Genomic DNA, 22,406 nt, shown 5'->3' on the forward strand with positions numbered 1-22,406 from the left:
TTATTCAAGGATAAAAACATATGTCTACAGCAGCCTGAAGTTGCACAGAAATTTGATTCCCCTTGCCTCATCCCCCACACAATTAGCAAAGGACAATTAAGGGTTGGTATATGCATTTATTTATATCTTTCTTCCTTGCTCTTCTACTTCCTAAGTCTATAACAGCATTTGGCAGAAATTCTCAAGAGCTCTTTCATAAGAGAAGACAGGAATGAGGAAGCAGGTCCTGCAAGTTTGAGGGTCCCTGCAATACCAAGATAGAGCCCAAAGAACACAGAGCATCATTGCTGCAGTCACAGCACAGCCATTCTCCACAGCACGTGCTGCTCTGACTCAGATAAGAAAGCCTAAGGCAGCAAAAAGCAGAGGTAATTCAGATACTTTTATGTTTTTGTAGGCAGCATCAGAGCAAAAAATATTTTCTTAATAAGACTCTCAAAATGTGCTCTTCTCTTAGCACAACTGCTGTTGGGGACACCATGATGAGAATAACAGACTGCAGTCATTTCAATTCATATTTCTGACAGCATGACATCACATTTTCATTTTTATTCAAATATTACTGACTTTAGCTAGTCTTCTGCACTACAAGCAAACAAAAGGAAAGATCAATAGGTTTCCAGAGAAACCTGGAACACTTCCTAACACTTCAGCAAAGGTCATTCCTTTGGTAAAGGAATGTAAGGTGAAGGAATCCAAGATACTTCTTGCTATTTTTGTCACATGTATGTATAATGTACCTGGTATTATGTTGACATGAAGGGCAGCAGGGGTGAAATCTGTGCACTTTGTTTCTGGAATCTAGCAAGTCCGTCCCCTGCCTGTACCCCTCCACCCACCATAGTACTGTAATCTTAGTGTTACTGTACAGAGACAGTACCAAACTGAAGGAATACATAGAATAAGGAATATGTAGAACTAGATGACCCAACCCCATATAGCTCAATTTGGAGGTGGATCCACCTCTTCCCAGATTTACTGGATCTGCGTAAACATCCTTTCTTTCTTGAGAATCCCATTTTATGTTCTATAGATACAAGAAATTCAACAGAATTCAACCATGAAGTACAAATCATCAGTTCTGACATGCACATAAGCCTTAGCTCCTTTAAAATAAATAAAAGCATTGTGTCTCTTCATACATATGACAACCAAAATTTGAAATCCAATTTATCTACCCACTTAGACACAGAAGTCACCATAGCAACTAAAGAACATAAAAGTGGTTTTAAGGAGAAGCATTCCACGCTTTCACATTTCTCGCTTTCAAATAACTTCATTTACATTTTAGCTGATGGGACGCCAGCAAGACAGAACCGCATGCTTAAAATTTGTTACTGCTTAGAAACTGTTTTGCAGTAGATCAAGAGAAGCTATCAAGTTTCTAAGATTTACTGAAAAAAAAAAAAAAAAACACACAAGTATCTGCTCCAGTTAAAATCTTAAATAATAATTTAGAGAAGATGAACAAGCTAAATCAAAATGGAAGCATCACTGAGATTTCTTAAAACATCTACTTACAAAAAAAAAGTATTGGAAGATTAAGTGTTTCATAACGAAACATTATTTCATAGGTAATATACCAAGCTTTAGGAATAATTCAGATCAGGGCAAGGTCAAAATCAAATTGGCAAGAAAAAAAAAATGCGAGAAATTTCTAAAACAACTCTTTTCCTCTGGATATGGATTAGAGGTATAGCATAAGTAGGGAGAAGAGTCCTGGGCAATACTGGGCATGTAGATTACTGGTCAGAAGTACTGCCCTAGATCTGGGGATTTAGAATTATTCTAATTAGTGGATTGACTGACTTAAACTTTCTTTCCTCTGGAAAGCAGCAGCTAATGAAAATATATAGATGAAAAGGCAGTGACTAACTTCTGCTACATTATGGATGTCCAAGTCTAGAAGTGATATTCTTAAAGAATCTGGTTACCCTTGGTGCAAACACAGGACACTTCCTTAGCTCTTCAGATACGCTGTGCAGTCCTGTGAAAGGCAGGAACACGGGAAGTAACCTGGATTAAGATGGGTTGCGTAAGCAATTTTATTACTGACTTAGAATTTTTTTTATTCATTCGAGTGCTTTAGTAAGACTAACTTTAATAAAATGAAGTCCTGTCTGGCACCACAGTACTCATCTTCTATTTTCTTAGTTAATATTTCATTTAATGACTGAACTTTGTGTTAGGAAAGGACTATGAACTCCTTTTAAAGCTAACAAACAAACTGAAAAGAAACACTTTTATACTTGTGATTTCCTTTTTCAGTTACAGTACAGATGCTGGCTGTCAGCAGAGAGGTATCCTATATTTTCCTTATGAAATACTACTTGTAATATGTAGAGAAAGGACATCTTTGGGGAAGGGCACTCAAATCCTCCAAAATCCCAAAGAGAAGCAACCCTCCCCTGCAAAGCCCTGAAAACTCTAGTAAAAATATATTCCCTGCTGTGCTACATCTTTAAATGATATTGAATGCTGATCTGTTGTCCCATTAGGAATGAATTCATCACAACAGAAAAAGAAAATGCAACAGCAAATGCTGTCATCAAGACACTTCTTTTGGACATGCATTAAATGTGATGAAGAGTGAAGGCCAATTTTGGCAGGCTCCCAGGTTGCTACTACTGGTAAGAGACAAACACTGGGGACAGAATATATGTGTAATTGCTTCGTTTCCAGCTGTCAACCAAGTTTGGATGCTAAACATCCTTGTCTTGTACCTGATCTCCCTGCAGCTCCTAACTTAATTGCTCTTTCACTATCCCACTAACCTGCCATCACATTTAAAAATATGCAGCAGAACTTATTTTCATCACTAACTGCTCTTCAAAGCTGACTAAAGCTTATTTTTTAATCTTTCCAGATTTCTTATACACTCACAAAATACCAGAAATTGAATAAGTTACCCCATCAGTCCCATGTTGGATGTAGAAGAAGAAATCCAGATGCTGAACAGAATTGAGTTTTCTACTTCAACATTAATTTCCTACCTGAGGACTTCTGTACTTTTTCCCCCTAATTTGACTTTCTGCCTTGCATTCAGAATATTTGACTTCCCATAAAAACAGCCAGATTGTGATTTTTAGATAATCAATTGCTTTTCAGAGGCTTGGCTCCCTGGTCTACTCCAGAAAGGCTAATGCCATCAAGACATCTCCTCAAGGCCTAAGATTCAATGTCTTCAAAAAATGAAAACGAGTGGATATAGTTTTCTCAGGAGAACTACAAGAATTTAGATATCCAGAAGAGCACTCTCTATCCAACATGAGGACCAAAAAAGAAGACGGAAAAACAACAACAACAAAAAAAACCACAAAAAAAAAAAAACACACACACACACACACACACCAACGGGAGCGAAACAACCATATGAAGCAGAACTGACAGTTCAAAGACAGAAGCAAAGTGTTCACTGTAGTCAGGGAGGAGCAGGCAGGTTAGAAGTTGTCAGCAGTTCAACCTCTCCCCATGGAGGGAGCAAAACTATACCATAATGACCTGCTTTCATAAGCAGCACTCTAAGGATCTACATAGCAAGCAAAAAAAAGACAAAAAGCATTTTGGAAGCACTGTTCAACATTACTGTGTTTCTCCTATCAGACACATCAGACACCAGAAATCTGTGGCCGATTCGATAGATCACTGACCAGATCCCATATGACACTCGCTGCATTCTTTGTGCCCATGAAGAACTGAAAAGAAGATTTTAAATTAGATCTGCCATTTTGCAACAGCTTTAATTAAATGATGAATCTAGCTGAGTAGAAAGCAACCTAGTATGATCTAGTTCACACCTTCCATATTACTGGCAAGAGCTAAAACATTTAAGTAATTGCAGTATAAAAATAATCATCAGTTAATTCCACTGAGAAACATGCAGAGAGTTACCTTAGGAAGTGTTTCATGATGACGGTTTTGATTGTGTTACTGGAGCTGTAATAAATTGATCACTGATAGCCTCTTCTTTGCAGAAGATAGCAGTACTGCAGAAATAGAATTAAGATGTATTTACTAACAGAGAAAAAGGAGCACTCTGCATTTTTGAGAGTTTGTAAGCTGATCTTGAAACATCTCCCCCATGCATTTTCTTAAGTATTGAAGAAATCTCATGCCAACAAAAACAAAAGCCTCAGCCTGAGCCCATACTGTGGCCATCCATGTATCTCTCCATAAAACCTATAGTTTTCTTCCAGAAGCCAGAGCATTGTTACACATGTTGGCTATTGCAGCAGATTCCATACTTAAAAAGAACAAATGACACTTTGTTGTCTTGTACTAGCATCAGTGGGCACCACACTCATGAGAAACCAGTCCATTTGCCCTCTTAGAATATGCTGAAAAGCACATGAAAGCCTTCAAGATCTGATCACTTTTGTCATATAAAAGAAAGCTGTAAGTCCAAGAAACAGAAACTTAACCCTATCTTCTGTGGGATACATCAGCACTATGGAGAAAATTTTTACCCTCTCTAGTTCTCATTTTATTTCCTTTTTATTACATGCATGTTTCACATTGTGCTGTTGCTTGCTGACAGGAACAAAACAAGCATTTAAGGTTAGATGAGAGAGGAAAAAAGCGCACATGCTTGTCGGATTACATTACATAAGAACACAGCTTACTAAAAATATATAATCTCTGAACTGTGAAAGCTTCATTCATTTATATTGTTTTTGACTGGCTAAATCATGTTGCTGTCCCCTAAATACAGTTGTAATTGGTGCTAGCTGCAGTGACACCTGCTTGCAAGGGCACAGGGATGCTCACATCAAACTCCACTTCATTAACGAGCACAGCAAACAGGGTCTCATATTTTTGACACGTCTCAGATAGCAGCAAGCGCATGGAGAATGGAAGACAAAACTGGAGGGGATGTAACCTGCTCCCCTTCTCCAGTCCAATAATTTGCTGTTCAAAGATACAGCTTGTGAAAGATTCCCACAGCTGAGTCTCAGCTTTTTAGCATCAACTTAAATAAAGGAAATTTCACTGCAATATCCTGACCCATTTCATGGGGAGCTGTGTAAGGAACACACCAACAGAGTCAGAAGCTGCCAAGACAACTCCTTCTATAATGTGTGCTGGCCTCAGCCCAAGGTCAGCTCATTTCTGACTCTGATCAAAGACCTTACTGCTTCAAAAAGAAGAAAAGCTGCACTTCTTTAAATCTCAGAATTATCTTAACCAGGCATGGCACAATAGAAGCCTCAAAACTGCCTCCCTTCATGAGCAATAGCATACTACAGTCCTTTTTTCTTCTCCTTATTAAGGACTTTTATAGTTGAGATAATCATGGTAATAAACATTTGTGAACTTGTTGAAAGAAAGAAAAAAAAAAAAAAAAGAAAAAGAAAAATCAGGAGGCATATAATCTGTCCTTAATTGAGAAGTATACAACAGTTCGGTACTCATGGAGACAAATATATACACACACACACACTCAGAAAACTCCCCCCCCCCCCCCCCAAAAAAAAATACCCCCCCCCAAAAAAAAGAGCACACACACACACCACCACACACACATTTTAGTCAGAAATGAAATTTCACAACAGCATTTCCAAAGCCAGAATATTATTCAGTGAAGGCCAGCCTACTGGCTGCTAGCATGCTGGAAACCTGTGTTTACACTTTCACATGCTTTCACTCAGACTGAAAACTTGCATCTGTATTTTTCACATCCAAAGAGAATGGTCCAACTTCAAGCTAGAGTCACGTTATATTACTGAAGGAACTTGGGGACAAAAAAATGCATAGATCGACCACTGAAAACATCTATGAACTGAAGTTTAAGGTTTGCTCTTTGAAATGACAAAGCTGGAGAGCTGTGCCTTCTTCAGCCTGGAGCAAAAGCAGATTTGAGGGCACCTTAGAGCAGTTCCCAGCGTCTATGGGAAGTCACTGGGGGGGGGGGGGGGGGCGGGGGGGAAGTGCCAGGCTCTTTACAGCAGTGCATGGTAGGAGGGCAAAGCAAAACAGACAAGTCCAAACAGGAGAGGTTCACATTGGACATAATGAAAACCCATTTTCCCTCCATCAGTGCACTCAAACAGTGGAACAGATTGCCCAGGTTTTGTGCCCCAAAGTCACTCTTATGGAATAATTCATGATCCAGGTATTTCTATTAAAGAAGATAGAACATCATTACAGTGTCTAAGTTTTTTTAAAAATTAGTAGTTTAAGAACCTGCACCTTCACACTAAAATCTTATATAATTTGTAGCATCTCCCATGAAACAAGCTCAGCTTGAAGGCTGAACATGATTACTCTTTCCACATCTGTGTTCCACTCCCCGCAAGCCTCATCACTCATTTTGACCATAAGCAAATTGTTTAAGGGATCTACAGCTCAAGAATAAGAACGTCCACACAGTCCTGCCAACATATGCGCACCTGAAAGCTTTTAACAAAAAAGAATCAACCCCAGGCCCCTTAGGTCAAGCTATATTAACTCTTAGCAAGTATTGTTTGCTAACCTATTTCATGGAATCAATACATTTTTATTGGCACTTTACCTAATTTTATTAATACTTCAGAGAGGATAAAAACAAACAAACAAAAAAAAGAAAAACAAAGAACACACACAGCACACCCAAATCCCCAAACATCATGGCAACTGTTTATTCAAATAAGCGGTGAAAACAAATGCTCTTGCAGGGTACTTATTTAGGTCATTCTGCACCATAATAATTATAGTGTATAGAACTCTGACTTAAAACACAATCTGGGAAACGGATCTCTTGCTGAAATGGCTGCTCACAGCAGCTCAATTCTAAGTTTTGTGAAGCTAAGGTCGAGGCACTTTGCGCCTTGGCTCAAAGTGTCTTTGTCCTACACTAACTGATGCAGCTACCCTGAGGACCAGCTGGAAGTCCAACAGCTGACACCTGTTTGGTGGGAGCTCAGCTGCTCTTCGCAGTACAGAAGGGTGTACTTGTTTCCACATACCCAAGACTGGGTGATATTCAATTTCAAGCATTCTCAGGACGAAGTCTTGCAATAAAATGTCACAGTTGATTGACGAAGCTAATGAGCAACACTTGAGTTCAGTTACACTGTCACAGGTAATAAGATTTTTCTCTCCTATCTCCATTGCACATTGACATTTTACATTTCTATATTTCAGTAAGAGGGTGAAGGAAAGGTAAATGAAGTCAGACTTTGCAGATTTTTAGTCATGTCCTAAAGGACCTTTTGGAGGTCATGAGCATGTGCAACACATCTTTGCATTTCATAAAATCCCAGTAAGGTCATGGGGAAGAGGGACACAAAAGACAATAGTACTTTGAAAATCTAGTTCTAAAGACCTGTTTTACCATTTCAGTGCATAACTGTCTCTGAAGTGGAAAATAATCTCAGACTAAAACAGAAACAAGAAGGCATCAAGAGAATCAAGTGACAATATCAGATAGCTACAAGAAAACAAGATTGTCCTGGGATTCAAGAAAACTTAGTCAACAAATCTCACTTAGTAAGTTACCCCTATCATCACCCAGTTAAGCATATAGACACTGCAATTACTTGGCAGATTTTTGCCATGTGATAACATACAGCTTGGCACACATGACATTCAACTAAAATCTAGCCCTGTAGAAACAACTCCTCAACATACGGCAGATCTCTGCCTTTACAAGAAAGGTTATCTTTCTGTAACTGACTGTTTAAAGCAAGCTAAATCTTAATAATGCACAAGTGAGAGGTACACACACACACATCCCCCCCTATATTTCACTTTGAGAGCTATAGCAATACTCTAGCAATTATTGCTTTCGATTGGTTCTCCTCTACAACAGTGTTGAAGGACATTGCAGTAGTAAGTACACAAATCACGTGTGGTTGCTAGTGAATATTTTGTGGGGTACGCTCTACCCTCTTAATGAAAGAGAAATGTCTCCACGACCCAGAATACTGTAAGCTTCCAGAAATGCAGTCAGATGCTTGACCTCAGGTGGAATGACAGCATCTCCAAGTGCTCTGTCTATAATGCTAAAAAAACAAACAAACAAACAAAAAAAAAAAAAAAAAAAAAAACACACCACAACACACCACACTTGAAATTGCCTTCAATTCAACCTGGGGCAACATGAGGAATTTTTGTGCATGTGCTCTTGCCTCCCCTCCCCGCCGCCACTCTCCTTTTTGCACTTGCTTCACACATTATACTAAAAGCATTTTTGGCTGTGTCTTATGAAGTTTCATTTCACCTCTGGTGCATTCACACAGGAGAAGAGCAGTTTCATCTGGTTGGCTCCTCTTGCTTGCATGGTTTTCAGTTCAATATTTCTAGCCTACTTGCTCTGTTTTCATACACTGTACAACAGCTTGTACAGAGAGGAAGTCTGTTCTAAATAAAACATCACACTTTGTAGCAACATTTCTCCAAGTTTAGGATAAATCCTATGAGACTGGATGCATTAAATCAGGAGACATAGGCATCCTGGGTTAGCTCCCACACTAATCACTGCAGAACCTCCAAGTTTAAATAAATAAATTGAATTCCTATTTCCAAATTCAACTGACATGTTTTTGTCTTCTTCATTTTCACTTCACTGTCTAGATGAGGCCAGGGAACAAAAACTGTTTCATCTTTATTCTTTTCACTTGCTACAAATATTAAATGGATTCTAGATTTACCTTAGAGCCTTGCTAACTCCTAGGATACAGGACAGCTTTGGGGGGAAGAAACTCATCATTCTAATGAGTCAAATACAGATCCTTAACATCAATGGAATTACATTAGAGGAGATTGCCTCCTCCCCACCCCCCGCCTCATTCTACCTTTCCAATATTGCTTATATCAACAGGTAGGATCAATAGGATCAATTCTTATTAATATAAGTCCATACCAATGCCAGCATTCACATGTACATGTACACCTTTCACATGTACACCTTTCACATGTATTTTGTTAATAACTACCAACAAACAAGGCAAGAACAGCACAGGCATAAGGACAAAAGCCCAACAATCCTTTGAGGCTAAGGAAAGATAAACCAGCAGGTTTGCCCAGAAATTTGGTGAATATCAGACATAATTCATATGATATAGCAGAAAATGGATTGATATGCCTGATTTTCCTATCACTGCACCCAAATCACTTTGACACGTAAGTGACAATTTATCCGTTGTCCTCCAAGGAAAGAAGGCAAGAGTAGGTGCATAAGAGTTTATTCCTATCTTTCTGTAATTTTATGAAGCTATTGTTCTCAACCCAGGATTCAAGAATAATCATTTTCCATGAATTAAGTAGGATGATGTCAAGCAGCACCATATTGGCGAGACACTGAACTTCCAATGGTAAGTGTTACACACCAGCTGTTAGCTCTCAAGGATCCTCCAACGTGTGGATGACTTAAAGAATCAACTCCATAGAAGCACGTGTACACACAGTCAACACCTCCTAACTGCCTTTTTTTTTTTTTTTTTTTGGAAAGGCCACAGCCTGCTTCACCTTCTGTTTGCTGCTCGGTAAGGCCTCTGCATCCCAGGGAGAAGGAAACCAGGGCAACTTCATACACCTGACCTCACTGGAAGCTCTGATTCTGCATGGGCTGCACAAAAAGGCATGCCTGGGTAGTCTGCTCTGTCCTGCTGTGGTCTGAGGAGAAGAGGGATGGAAGAAAGAACCTACTTTTCCAAGCAAAGCAGAAAGATTTTTTCAAGATGCAATAAATAAATACTGCAAACTACACATTTAGTTGGAGCAGGTTTAGGTCCTTCTTTAGGCAAGAGATGGGAATAATGGACATGGACAGAAACCCCTTTGGGACATCCTTCCAAGCCTGTTAGTCAAATAGGTCTATGCTTTTCCAGTTACTTTCTGCTTCTACCACTTCCAAGGGGGCACAAATATCTTACTAATTCTTAGTATATGTTCACAAGGATGCAAATAGCTGTAAAATTGACTCCACGACCAATTTCACCTTTCTGTTGGTAGAAGGTCATAAGAAGACTTTGAAGTCAGTAAAGGTGTGCTTGCTGGTACCAGACAGATGAAAACGAGCTTTTGGTTGAGGCCCAGGAATCATCCTTCTGTGGTAATTGTGCAAGGTGCCCTTTCTCAACAAGTGGCAAAAAGGTCAGTAGCCAGTAAAGGTGGGTTACCACGGTGTTATCCTTCCCTTTCCCACTTCTTACTGGGTGCTACTAGGCATTTGCTTTCTTCCACATGTTCACTGTTAGATATGAAGAAATGCTGACAAAAACTTGATGAGAGAAGTGAAAACGAGGGAGAAGAATGTACGACATCATTACTCATGGAAAGAGGAACAAAAGCAAAGCCAGAAAAAACACACACAGGGCCAGGATGACTGACAGCATTACCAAAACATGCATGGAAATCCTTCCTTCCATATCTCTTGCTACTTAGCATAACAGGGCATACACTTTTCATAATCCTACCATTTATCACCAAAGTGTAATGTGATAATTAGAAATACTGTTTATAGCAAATAGGCAAAACAAATCTTCCGGGTGCCTGCAGATGCATCAGTAACATAGTAATATAAAATAATAGCATCCTTAAGATAGTAATCTTCATGATACAGCAGCATGTAAACCCAAGTTTTCTCCCAATTCAAGAGCATTCTTTAGTTGCCTTTGACAGAATTATTACCAAACTCATGTTTTTCATACTTTAGAGCTTCTCCCAAATTGTTTGGCTTGCATATGGTGCTAACTAGATATTTAATATACACAAGAACAAGAACTCCCTGCTCATGCTGCACTCCTCAGCCCTCTGACTCAGAAAGAGTAGCCCTAAGAGTTATAGCCATGCCTGCAGTATAATAAATAAGAGAGGTAGAGAGAGAAGATGAAAAGCCACTTCATCTGAAACAGTCTGTAGCATCAAAAATTACTGCTGAAACATTTTTCTCTTTCACAAAGAAACCTAAAATCTAACAGCTGTCAGACATCTCATTTGCATATAGGAACATCCTACATAAAACTCCAAAATCAGCTTTGTATAAAAACAAGTCCCAATCGAAGAATCTTGTACCACAGTACAGTTCAATTCTCCACATACTCCTCTAGGAGCACTCTCATCTCCCTTCCTCATTCTTCTCCCATACTCAGCTAGTACAACAAGAAATCATCTTCCACCTTCAACCCATCTGTTCTCTTCAAGTTTCCATGACACAGGGTGTAAAGGCTTAGAAAGCCCAAATTTAACATCTGCTTGATGGCTCAGAGCCAAGTCAATATTGATAAGGACGTAGCTTTGTGAAGGCAAAGTGGGAAGATGAAATAAAGCACTTCCTCTTATTATCGCTCCTATTGGAGCAATAGAAAAGGAGTTTGACTCGCACTGGACCACTTTGTACTCATGGTCCCACTCCTACTATCTGCCTGCCCACCCAACTGGGCTGTTGTCAGTACAGTAACTAATTTTTGTCACACCATGGGCAACAGATATCAATAACTGAAGGATCTTGGAGGGCAACAGAAGATAGAGTTTTCCTTCTAGTTAAAACAACAATAAACTACTATTATAAAACAAAACAAACCAGACAAGTTGAGCGGCAAAACTCATTTAACCACCAGTGCAGTCTAGACCTGGCCACAGGAGCCCCATGGCCAATATGCTGATTCTAAGAGTGTCATGATTTTGAGATCCTAAGGAACTTGCCAAGTCACTTTTCATAGAATCATAGAATCATAGAATGCTTAGGGTTGGAAGGGACCTCTAGAGATCATCTAGTCCAACCCCCCTGCACACGCAGAGTCACCTAGAGCACGTGGCACAGGACTGCATCCAAGCGGGTTTTGAAGATCTCCAGAGAAGGAGACTCTACAACCTCTCTGGGCAGCCTGTTCCAGTGCTCTGTCACCCTCACTGTTAAGAAATTTTTCCTTAAGTTCCTATGGAATTTTTGATGTTTCAGTTTCCGGCCATTTCCTCTAGTCCTATCAGTGGCCACCACTGAAAAGAGACCATCCCCGTCCTCTGCACTCCCTCCCTTGTGTATTTATATACACTAATTAGATCCCCTCTCAGCCTTCTCTTCTCCAGGCTGAACAGGCCCAGCTCCCTCAGCCTCTCCTCATAGGGCAGATGTTCCAGGCCCCTGATCATCCTTGTGGCCCTGCGCTGGACTCTCTCCAGCAGCTCCAGACTTGGGTACAGATGCACAACATGCAATGATGTGGCAGACTGTCTATACAAAATGCTCCTGTTTTGTGATACTATTACCCAACGGTACACGGTCATAAATAGGCATTCTTTACAGAAAGACTTTCTCCCTCTTGCATCTTCAAAAGAGAAGATTTAACTGTAAAGGAGTGAGTTAGCAGCATAGCAAAAACAGCAATGGAGACAGGATCTCGTATGGCTCATTTCTTTAGACCTTGGACTAAGTCTAAGTCAATGAGATCCTATACTAAAGTCCAAAGTCACTTAATCTCTGTCTCAGCTTCATTCTCTGGAAAGGAAGATGCTCACGTAGCTGTAGAATTGGTGGAAAGTAAGTAGCACAGACCAACAGAATGAATCTGTTGAGCAAAACAACCGGTGCCAAGTACTTCAAGTCAAAACTACATACATTTGAGGGAAGGTTTTTTTTTTTTTTTTTAAATAAAAAAGTCTTTTAAAAAAGTCTCTACCCTGATACCCTGTTTAGACTAGCTTTGCCTGGTCCTTGAACTGCATGCCCCTTAGCAATTGGTGTTTTAGATATACTTCCAGCTCCCACAACTAAATCTCCAGATATTCTCCTATGCTCCAAGACTGATCACAACGGGAGCTGAAGAACAGAACGCAGGAACAACTGGGACATTTTCTTTAAAAAAGCATAGAAATTAAAAAACAAAGCAAACACATGCCACACACTGAGCTAAAATTTTAATGTAATCATGCCTATTGGAATGCTAAAATGCCTGTCAACTATCATTCTAGATAGCTATATCAGAGAGCTGATAACTCATAGGATGACAGTTTCTTATGGAAACTAAAAGCAGGACTTCAGTATCCTATCCCACCTAAGCCTGCTGTCAAAATCTGCAGATTTTCAACTCCAGCCTTGTTGGTCCTTGTGCGTCTCCAGTCTTCAGGCATCTCCACAGGCTTGTGACTGTAGTTGGCTGAAATCTGAGCGCTCACAGTCTGAGGACTTGCATCCAGCTTAACACTTGACAAGAACACCAACCCCATCCCCTTGGTCACAGTCCTTTACTGTATCTATTTTTTACTGTATCTATTATTTTACTGTAAGCTATTTTTCTGAAGGGCTTCTTGGCTATAAGAGAAAATAAAGTATTTGCTCATGTTTTGCGTAGAGATATACTTCAGGATAAACTGCCAAAGTGTTTGAAGCTCATACACTTGGTGTAGGGCTTTTAATTGGTTTCATGACAAATGGGACGAGAACTACATCTTTCATGTAGGATTCAATATCTGACTGAGGGCTCCTGGATTAGTTTCACCGAAAGGTCTCTTATACCAAGGCTGCTCCGAGACCTGAACCAGCACAAGGCAACTGGAGATGTGATCTCCAGGGAATGTGTCAGATACTCAAGCTGGATGCAAGCCAAACTGCTAGAGCAAACCTATCTTCTTTCTTTTTTTAAAAAAGGCCATTTCAAGTATGTCAGTTAACCTCTGAGCAGCTGGACTCTGCCTCGAGAGAGGGGAGTGCTTATGCAGCCCCCTGCACAGCCGACCAGCAGCTCAGGAAGCTGCTCCTGCTGCCTCGCCATCGCAAGGCTCTTCCCACCACCAGCAAGCAGAGCTGCCAGGCCCACGCCAGGAGCATGACAGTGACCAGCGCTACGGCACAGCCTGGAGCTCAAGTTACACAGATGCTGGAGACACGAAGCCCAAAACTTCGATACTACCGGTGTTCCCTGCATCGCCTTACGTTATTCTCACTTGATTTTTCTCACGTTATCCTCCTTTCCTAATTTAGGATTTTGCCATCTGGTTTCCTTCCCAGTACTCCAGCAAACCCTATTCTCCTGACAGGAAGAGAGTTTGTTCTTCTTGTCTCCTTGTCAAAGCTGGGATTCAGGAGTGGGATGGTCTATGCAGCCTTTTGGCCTATGCCGCTGAGCAAAAGTGCATTTCAAAGGAGTGCCGCGTAAAACAAGCTTTCCAATCAAAAAGACTGAGCAGATGTTCATGAAAAAAGGGAAGAAAATAAAGCCTCTGAGCCAAAAGACATTAAATCCAACAAGATCTGATCACCAGACAGCCCAGACATGCTCCTCTTGCAATTTTCTGCTAGCACTTCAAATGATCCCCTGGGACAAATAAGCTTGCTTGCCTGTGCATGGCACATATGTCCTGCCTGTGCAGCTGAGCAGAGTTCTTGCTAACATGGGTTACGGCTGATCACAGCTTAGCAGCAAGCACAAGCTCTCTCTGGGCAGCTTTTTTAAAAAAATACAGGTTGCTTTAAGTAGTAGCAGTAATCTGTAGCCCTGGGTTCACAGCGGCACAGGTGCAACAGCATCTCCCCCAATTCCCTCACTGCAAGCAGCAAGAGGCTGCTTGTGCAGGGGAGATGATAGATAACAAAATAAGCACATATTCCAGCACAGCCCTCAACTTTCCTAGTTTAAGCATAGCTTAGTTCAGCCTGATGTAATTCCATCAAGGAGGGAGAGAAAGGAGTTAAAATTAAATCTTTCCTTGGAGAGAAAATTCTTCGGTTTACAAGAATCAAGTTAGCCAAGGTGGTGCTGTCCCTGTGCTGTAGGGCAATAAAGCACCATTTCCCAAGCTAAGCAGACAAGGTGCATAAACACTTTGCTTATATGCTTAGCTATAGCAGGTTTCTGCAGTAGAAGAGCATGCTTTACTTTAACCGGTAGGAAGGTTATCAAATATGTTTTGTTAATGCATATTTTTCTATTGTTTAATGCTCTTGTGGAAATATTTTTTTGCTAATTTTCTGTCAAGAACGATGCATACAATATCTGAAGTTATCACATGATTGCCTTCTCAAGGATCATAGGCTTTCTGATCTGAGACTATTAGGCTTGCTGATAAGTCTATTACTACAGCAACATGGATTTGCATTAGTCTTTGCTAAAATATCACTTGTATATCACTTGATATACAAATTATAAAAATTGAATAAGGCACAGAAGGTATTTCTAGATTTACCTGGACACATTCAGCCTAGGCAAGCAGTTACTCATATTTAAAGGGAGGAAAAAAACGAAAGAAAGAGAAAGGAAAGAATCAGAAAGGCAGCATCTCCTAGGAACCACCGAGTCTATTCTGGACTGTAACCTGCTAAGAGCACTAAACAGACTTAAGTACATGCGAGCTGGATTAAATTACTGCACGTTTGCATCCTGAGGAGAGGAGCACACACAACTGCTTCGAGTATTCAGGGTATCTCCTATCAAGCAGATTTTTCCTTCAGAAACGCCTACCTGGATATTTGAAACAGAAGCCTACTGGGCTTGGGGCAGCGCACAGGATGATGCGGGATTTCAGAGCTGTGCAACTACTTCTATCGCAGCGCGCTCTGCGAGGAGCCCAAGCCCCCTGTCGGGGGGCAGGAGGAAGCCCCGGCTTCACGCGCGCGCCCGGGCGGTGCGAAACCCCCTTCGAGCCCGAGGCGGCTCCTTTGTTCCGCGCGCGGCGTCGCGCGGGGGCCGCGCGGAGCTGCCCGCAGCGGGACGGGGGTGCGCGGGCCCCGCGCCTGGCACCGGCCCAGCCCCGGCACCCCCTCCCCATCCCCTACTCCGCCCAAAACAATAATAATAATAATAATAATGCCAAGGTGTGTGTGTGTGGGGGGGAAGGGGGGGAAGGGGGAATAAAATACCCCCCTCCCGCCGCACTCACCGTTCCGGGCCGCTAGAGCGCCATGATGCGGCCCCGCCGCCGTCCCGGGCGCGCCCTGCGGCGCCGCCGCGATCTGCGGAGCTGAGGAGGAGGAGGAGGGAGGGAGGAAGGCGGGCGGCGGTGCCGCCTACCGACGAGCTGGGGGCGGGGGGGGGTCTCCTCTGCGCGGAGCGGTGCGGGGCGGCCGCGGTGGCAGCAGGCGGGACGTGCAGGTGGCCCGGGAGTCCCTCGAGCGGCCTTGGAAGGGGCCACCCCGCCAAAAGCGGGGGAGGGGGGGCTCAATCCTTGCTTGTCCTTTGAAGGTGCCAATTAGCCTCTTTTTTCAATGTGCTTCCCACGCTGAGCCTGAAAATAGCTTTCTGCACACGTGCTCGGGGGATATGGTTTAATTTTCTTCCAAGTCGCCCCTTTTCATTCCCTAATCAACTAGGGAACATAGCTACAATGAAAACATTAAGGTCACCAAGTCAAGCATTTAATGACTAGGAAACGCAGTTCATGTCTTGTGCCCAAAGGCGGGGGGGGGGGGGTGGGGGGGTGGGAGAGAGACTGCTACTTAATTCTCTTCTAACCGGAGCTCTGTGGACCCTCTTCTACTTGAGGACATGGCTATGCCCAATGCACCCAAATAGTGGATATTTTTATCTGCAGAGCTGGCTGCGAAGGAACTGCACTAAACAACACATTTTGGACTGCAGCTTAACAGCCTCATTTATCTGGGTTGTGTTTTGCATGCTGGAGTAAGGCTTCAATCTTAACTCCATGCAATGCAGCCAGAAAACAGCTTCTTTCCTCCTCTGCTGTGGTAGCATTTCCAGTTTCCAGATCATATTTTCCCCCACCTCTCCTAGAGATCCTTGCTTTGAGCTCCTGTGCCTCCTGGGAACTGCTCTCACCCTGCATAGGAGGAGCCACTGCATCCCCTGAGGGATTGAATCCAAACCTGATGAGCTTCTTATACAGAGCTCAGGAGCACGGTTCAAATGGGCTTCATGAGATAGATGTACTTTGTAAGACAATTCAACCATAATTGTGCAAGATGCATCAGGAACATTGAAAAAAGAAAGATCTGTGCTCTAGGAGTAGCCTCCCCTCACCCTCAAAGGCCATCCTCTTATCCACAAACGTGGAAAAAAAAAAAAAACCAAACAAACAAACAAAAAAACATAAAATATAGGCTGGAAAGGACCATTGACTGTAGTCCCTTGCTCCTGGGGCAAACTTCAAAAAGGACCATAGTTAACTAGTCTTCAATGAAAAAAGGAAAAACAAAAATAAAACAGGCTACACACATACAAGAAACCCCCACCATGATTAGATTTTTCTCTTCTGCTAGAATTGCAGATGGTGGCCTGAAAGTCCCATGTCCCTGATAGATAGAAATTTAATTTCCAGCCTAAAATTGATAACCAAACCACACTGCTGGCCAGTAGCCATTTAGTTAAGTTTTTTTTTTTTTTTTTTTTTTTTTTTTTTTTTTTTTTTGCAGCCAATACCTTACAGCAAGAGTTCTTGCAAAACATGGCCTTGCTTTCTTCCTTGCTTTCTTGCTTTTTATATTGTTTCCTTGGAGGCAAGTGTAACAAATGCAAAGTCATCCAGGACTCATACAAGGTTTCAGCCCCTCTTTGTGTTAGTGACTCTTCCAGCTTCTTGCTGCCAAGAAGTTTACTTAACACATTACCGCTTCACGCGTTAAATTCAGTCCTTGGGTAACGCTGTGAGAGCCCTCAATGCCGCGGGTTATTTTCCAGCTCTGTGCTGCCAGAGCAGAAACCCAGCGATATGGGTTACCTGGCAGGGTTTGTGCTGCTCCTCTCCAACTTAATTAGCAATTTCCCTGTGGCATCACTGCACGCACTCTCCTGAAGCAGCAGATCTTGCCTTCCCCTGAACAACATGCTTTTCTAGAAAATCTGCAGTCCTGTCAGAAGAAAACACCACACTTGCCTGGTCATATTTGCCTTTGGAAGGTCACATTATAGCTAGGTCATTTTCCTTCACATCTCTAGGGCAAATTTTTTTAAAGCCTATTTTAAGGAACTAATAGTCCCTTTTTAAGGCAAATAATCTTTATGTTCCCCAGATGACCTCCTGCCAATGCTCTGAAATGAGGCGGTTCATTGCTAAACTATAGTCTCACATAGTGCCATGCTAAACTCAGTGACACACAATTTGTCAAAAACCTTACCAAACTGCAGTTTGATGGACCTATTCCCCCAGTGCCTTGTATTTTAGTAGAAAGTAGAAATATTTTCTGTAGCAGAAGTGGAAATATTTTTACTATGCTGCACCTTCCATTCTTTTTAAGTTACAGCACGTGGAAGAAGCTATGCCTTAAAGCAAAAATATTGCCTGTACTTAGAAGCAGCGGTGAAGTATATGTTAGAAAAATAGACACAGGAGCCCAGTATTTGAGAACTATCACACTTTCCCAACGTAGTTCATGGAGCTTGCTGTGAGTAATAAGCCAGCAAGGTCACCTGCATGATTAATGTAGTGTTGTAAGAAAGTGATAGGAAGAACCAAAACAAATAGCAACAGACCTAGCTTAGATTGAGTTTTTGAATTTTCACCTCTAGTTGCTCTTTATTTTGGAGGGAAGTCCTTGTTGTTCTACAATTTACTGATAAAAAACAAGGCTGATAAAGAGCCTGCATGTTATGCCCTCACAGGGCTCTGACGTGCTCCAGCACTTTTCTTTCCTTGGGAAAAGTGCCCCTTAAGTACTATTACATGCATGTATGAAATTACTTGTTAGCTAATATTTTCCTAGAAGGATAAAATATATTTCATTTTGTTTTCTTTTTAACAAAAATATTTTTCATTTTTTAATAAACACACATAACAGCAGAAATATTTCACTTCTATTTGTGCTCAACTACTTAGACAAGAAAAGGAATGTATTTTGCCTAACACTGGAATAGTCATAAAAGTTGTAGTAAGGAAAAATAACAAAAGAGTAAAAACAAACTCCTGTTTCCATAAAGTTTTTTTTCCCTTACCTCAGTTCCTGAAGCCAATAACTCAGAGTATAATTCTGCTTACTCCTAGTTTTACTCAGGATCAGACAGTACTTTCCCTTTACTCTCAGCATAAATTCAAACCATCTTTGGATGTTTTTAATCCTACTCACCTGCTTCATGGGCACTTTTGCCAGCTGGACATTGTCAGGGTGTGATTGACACAGCTGTGTCTTTAATAGTTCTGCTAGCACTTTTTCCGGGCTGGAAGCTGGGGATCAGTTAAAAGTTTTATTTTTTTGTTCCTTAGTGATTGATCTCCTGACTTTGCTAAGCCAGGAGTGGCTCATTGTGAGAGGCAATTGGTGACAGTGCTGTGCATTTAAAAGAAAATTGCTGTAATGGAAGTGTACTGCTAAATATAAAGATACTTATGATATTGAAGGAACAACAGCAGATTAAGTAGTGTAAAACCAACTGCTGTGTTTCCTTCTTAGGCTGAGCTGAACAAACTTTTTTGCTTGTGGGGAAAAAAAGAGTGTATTAAAATGGCTATACCTTTCTCCTGTCTACTAAAACCCATCAAGTCTGATTTCAGTTTAAACACTTATTTGCCCTCACTCTGTGTGGAAATACATCACACTTGTCATTCAGGAACCCCTGCGTGTGTATGAAATTGTAAAGGGCTTTGGCAATAGACCTCAACAAGAATGAAATGGAGGCTCTCCAGGGCAAGCAGCAAACAGATGGCAAAAGAACTCTGCAATTTGTGAATCTGATGCTAGGGCTTTTGTCAACGTGTTCAGATGGGAATCGAGCTCAGGTTACCCTAGGTGAATGATGCCATTGAGCAAATGTCCAGCTGTGCCTCCTGGAAGGTGTCATATGGCCCGGTCTGAACAGGATACACAGGTAAAAGCGTAGGACAAAGTCTGGCTGAACCAAAATCATCACTGCCCTACACATATGCACTTGGGGTGCAAGTTCCAGTAATGATCATTGTAGGGGAGGAATTTGGAGTCTGTGAGGCTGCTCACAGATGCAGCAGGACTGGAGATTGCAATACAGTTCTTGCACCTATATCATGGTAGCCAAGAGTTTTCCATATCTGCCTGGAGATCTACAGTTTATTTTGAATAAATAAAGAGATATAAGTAATATGGAATCAGTCCCCTTGGACTTGGAGCAATGAGAATCTGGAAATGTGCACTAAATATCTGTACATTTGCTTATGTGTGAGAATGTGCATGTGCAACGTGCAAATCGGTTTAGCATCTTTGTTATGTCTGATCCTGTACAACATACGTGCGACCCTCTGTTTTCACTCTGTGTTACCAGGTAGTCAGGCTAGGGTGGAACTCAAGGTCTGTAATTCACTCATCCCCATGCAAGCAGTTCCCAGGCAGTCTGCATGATCCTGAATTGTGTGGTACAATATTCCCCTCTTGGGTGTCCACGTGCATTCAGGTAGGTGTTGCTGCACACCTGGGAGCTGTGTACTTGGTGGGTGTATGGGTACCAGCAGATGCACGCATGCACACCTATGGTTGGACTGCTGAACAGCATAGAAATATGCTATAAAGAACTGTCTTGGTAAAGAAGAGGATGAGATGACAAAATACATTTTGAATCTTTAACTTATATAATTTTGTTTGCTTAAGAAATCCGATTATCCTAATTAAAAAGAAAGCACTGAGAAAAGAATTATTTTCTTGCTATTTTTTGGAGTTATTTTGATTCTTGAGATCTGTCTCCACACTTTACTTTGAAATATTGGAATAGCTGTCATTTCTTTGTGCCTAGCTCAGGATAAGTATCACCTACAGAAATTTCTGTGAAGGTGTACTACAGGACAAGTATTACATGACTCTGGCACATTGATATTATAGGAACTAAGGCAGTCTGCACACAGCCTTTATGACCATTTCTTAAACTGCTCTCCTAGTCATTTTGCTCATTTACAGCTCCACACTTGGTTTCACTCATATTCTTTGACTGAAGATGCTGTAAAGTTTAGCAGAGAAGACAATAACAAAAGCATGCAGATGATGATAACATGAGAGATGATGTGTGTCAGGCTTGCTCATATAGACTTGACAGAGATGACAGCTAAGTGAAGCAACCAGTATGCTCATTTAATTTCCCTATCTCTTGAAGTAAAGAATTCTACTAGAAAGGATTTTGTCTTATGAATTAATGCTATAATGCTTTTATTTAAATGGTCCTGTTTGTTCTTGTCATACAGAGATTTGCAAAACAAAACAGCATTGTAGACCTGAGTATCAAATCCTATACGCTAAGAATGCTTGCTTTTTAATAATAAAAGTGAACAAACTTGAATATGTTGATTATCATCATACTATGTCCTGATCTTCTCCACTAAGATGTGTGCCAACCATATTTATGTATGCATGAAGAAGAAAAGATTGTATTTATAAAGTTTTTTTAAAACAAATACTCAAAAAGGGAAAAAAGGGTCATGAACATTTCTTACATATTCTTTTAATTTATCCCCTGTAATTAATCAGATCCACACTTTGAATGAAATGTAGCATATGTATTTAAGGACTACAGGGTGTTACATAAACAATGATTCATGAAGATTCACAACCCTTGGTTGAGTTAGAGAAATATTTATGAACATGTCATACAGACTGGCAAACTGAGTCACAGAGGAGTGATGTTTATTTAAAAAATCCACTAATTTTGCATGCTTCCATTTTTTGGTAGATCCTGTTCAAATTTTTGCAACTTATTTTTACAGATGTGCTCAATATATTACAGCTCCTAAGAAGTCAATGACAACTGAATTAAGTGAGCAGCAAGTGGGGTGCCGCAAATGACCACTCATGTCTGAAAATTTTCACATAAATGCCTTGCTTACGGTTGAACAGCTATACTTCTTCCAGCAAACATGAGTCCTATTGCTGATGGGGACTAGTGAGATGATGCCTGTAAGAACCTGAAAGGAAGAACCCCAGGCTTCTGGGACACATTGCATTATTTTCCCCTGTCTCATTGTAGGCATTGAGGAGGTGGAAGTGCAAAAGACCAGAGAAACCTTTAATATTATTTCTTTCTCTGTATGTAAGCAATATTGTTCCCTTTAAAAATCAGCTTTGCCAATGGTCTGGACTGCAAGCACTAGGTCTTTAAAATATATATTGGTTGGCGAAGTAGGCAAATTCACTGCTTGATATTACATGATTGTCCTTATGATATGTTTATACCCTGAAGGATAACCAGGAGAAGTGATGGTTTCCAAGGATATGGAGGAAAGCAGAATGCCCATCTAGTGTAGATAACAGGGAAGATCTCTGGGTAAGGTCACATTGCATTTTGAATGTATACCAAATCCTAATTCCTTGTGACAGAACTGGGTTTTGCCAGGTTAGTGTAAGATTCTGACTGTAGGGCCAGAAGAGAATAATATAACTATTATTCTGAAAAATAATACTTCCTGTCTCATCATAGAAAACAATCCTAAAGAGAGAGAATGTGAAGTCCATACAGGCTTTGCAAAAGGGGCGATCATTTTCAGCCTTTGGAGTGTCAAACAAAACAGAAGTGTTTTGTTTAAATCTTCCAGCTAAGTTGCTTCCAAGGACCAAAAAAAGTATTTGTCAATAGTTTCAGTGATTTGTAGGG

General features: G+C 41.1%; 1 protein-coding gene across 3 annotated transcripts in view; it reads right to left on the reverse strand.

The window, feature by feature from the left end:
• Window positions 1-18,863, reverse strand: part of ELMOD1 (ELMO domain containing 1) — a 37,901-nt gene extending 19,038 nt beyond the window's left edge. The window contains exons 1-2 of one of the 3 annotated variants that reach the window (XM_088522359.1): window positions 18,801-18,863; window positions 3,892-3,986 (exon numbers count right to left, since the gene is read on the reverse strand). In XM_088522359.1, coding sequence (XP_088378485.1) covers window positions 3,892-3,908 — 17 coding nt within the window. In that variant the 5' untranslated portion in view covers window positions 3,909-3,986; window positions 18,801-18,863. Of the gene's footprint in view, window positions 1-3,891; window positions 3,987-15,795; window positions 15,877-18,800 lie in introns of those variants that run through there. The other 2 variants (XM_088522358.1, XM_088522360.1) reach the window with 2 other exon arrangements.
• Window positions 18,864-22,406: the final 3,543 nt, after the last annotated feature.

Source organism: Tinamus guttatus, unplaced genomic scaffold, assembly GCF_059628265.1.
Source record: "Tinamus guttatus ecotype Peru unplaced genomic scaffold, ASM5962826v1 Tinamus_guttatus_pri_ptg000150l, whole genome shotgun sequence".
Lineage (NCBI taxonomy): Eukaryota > Metazoa > Chordata > Aves > Tinamiformes > Tinamidae > Tinamus > Tinamus guttatus.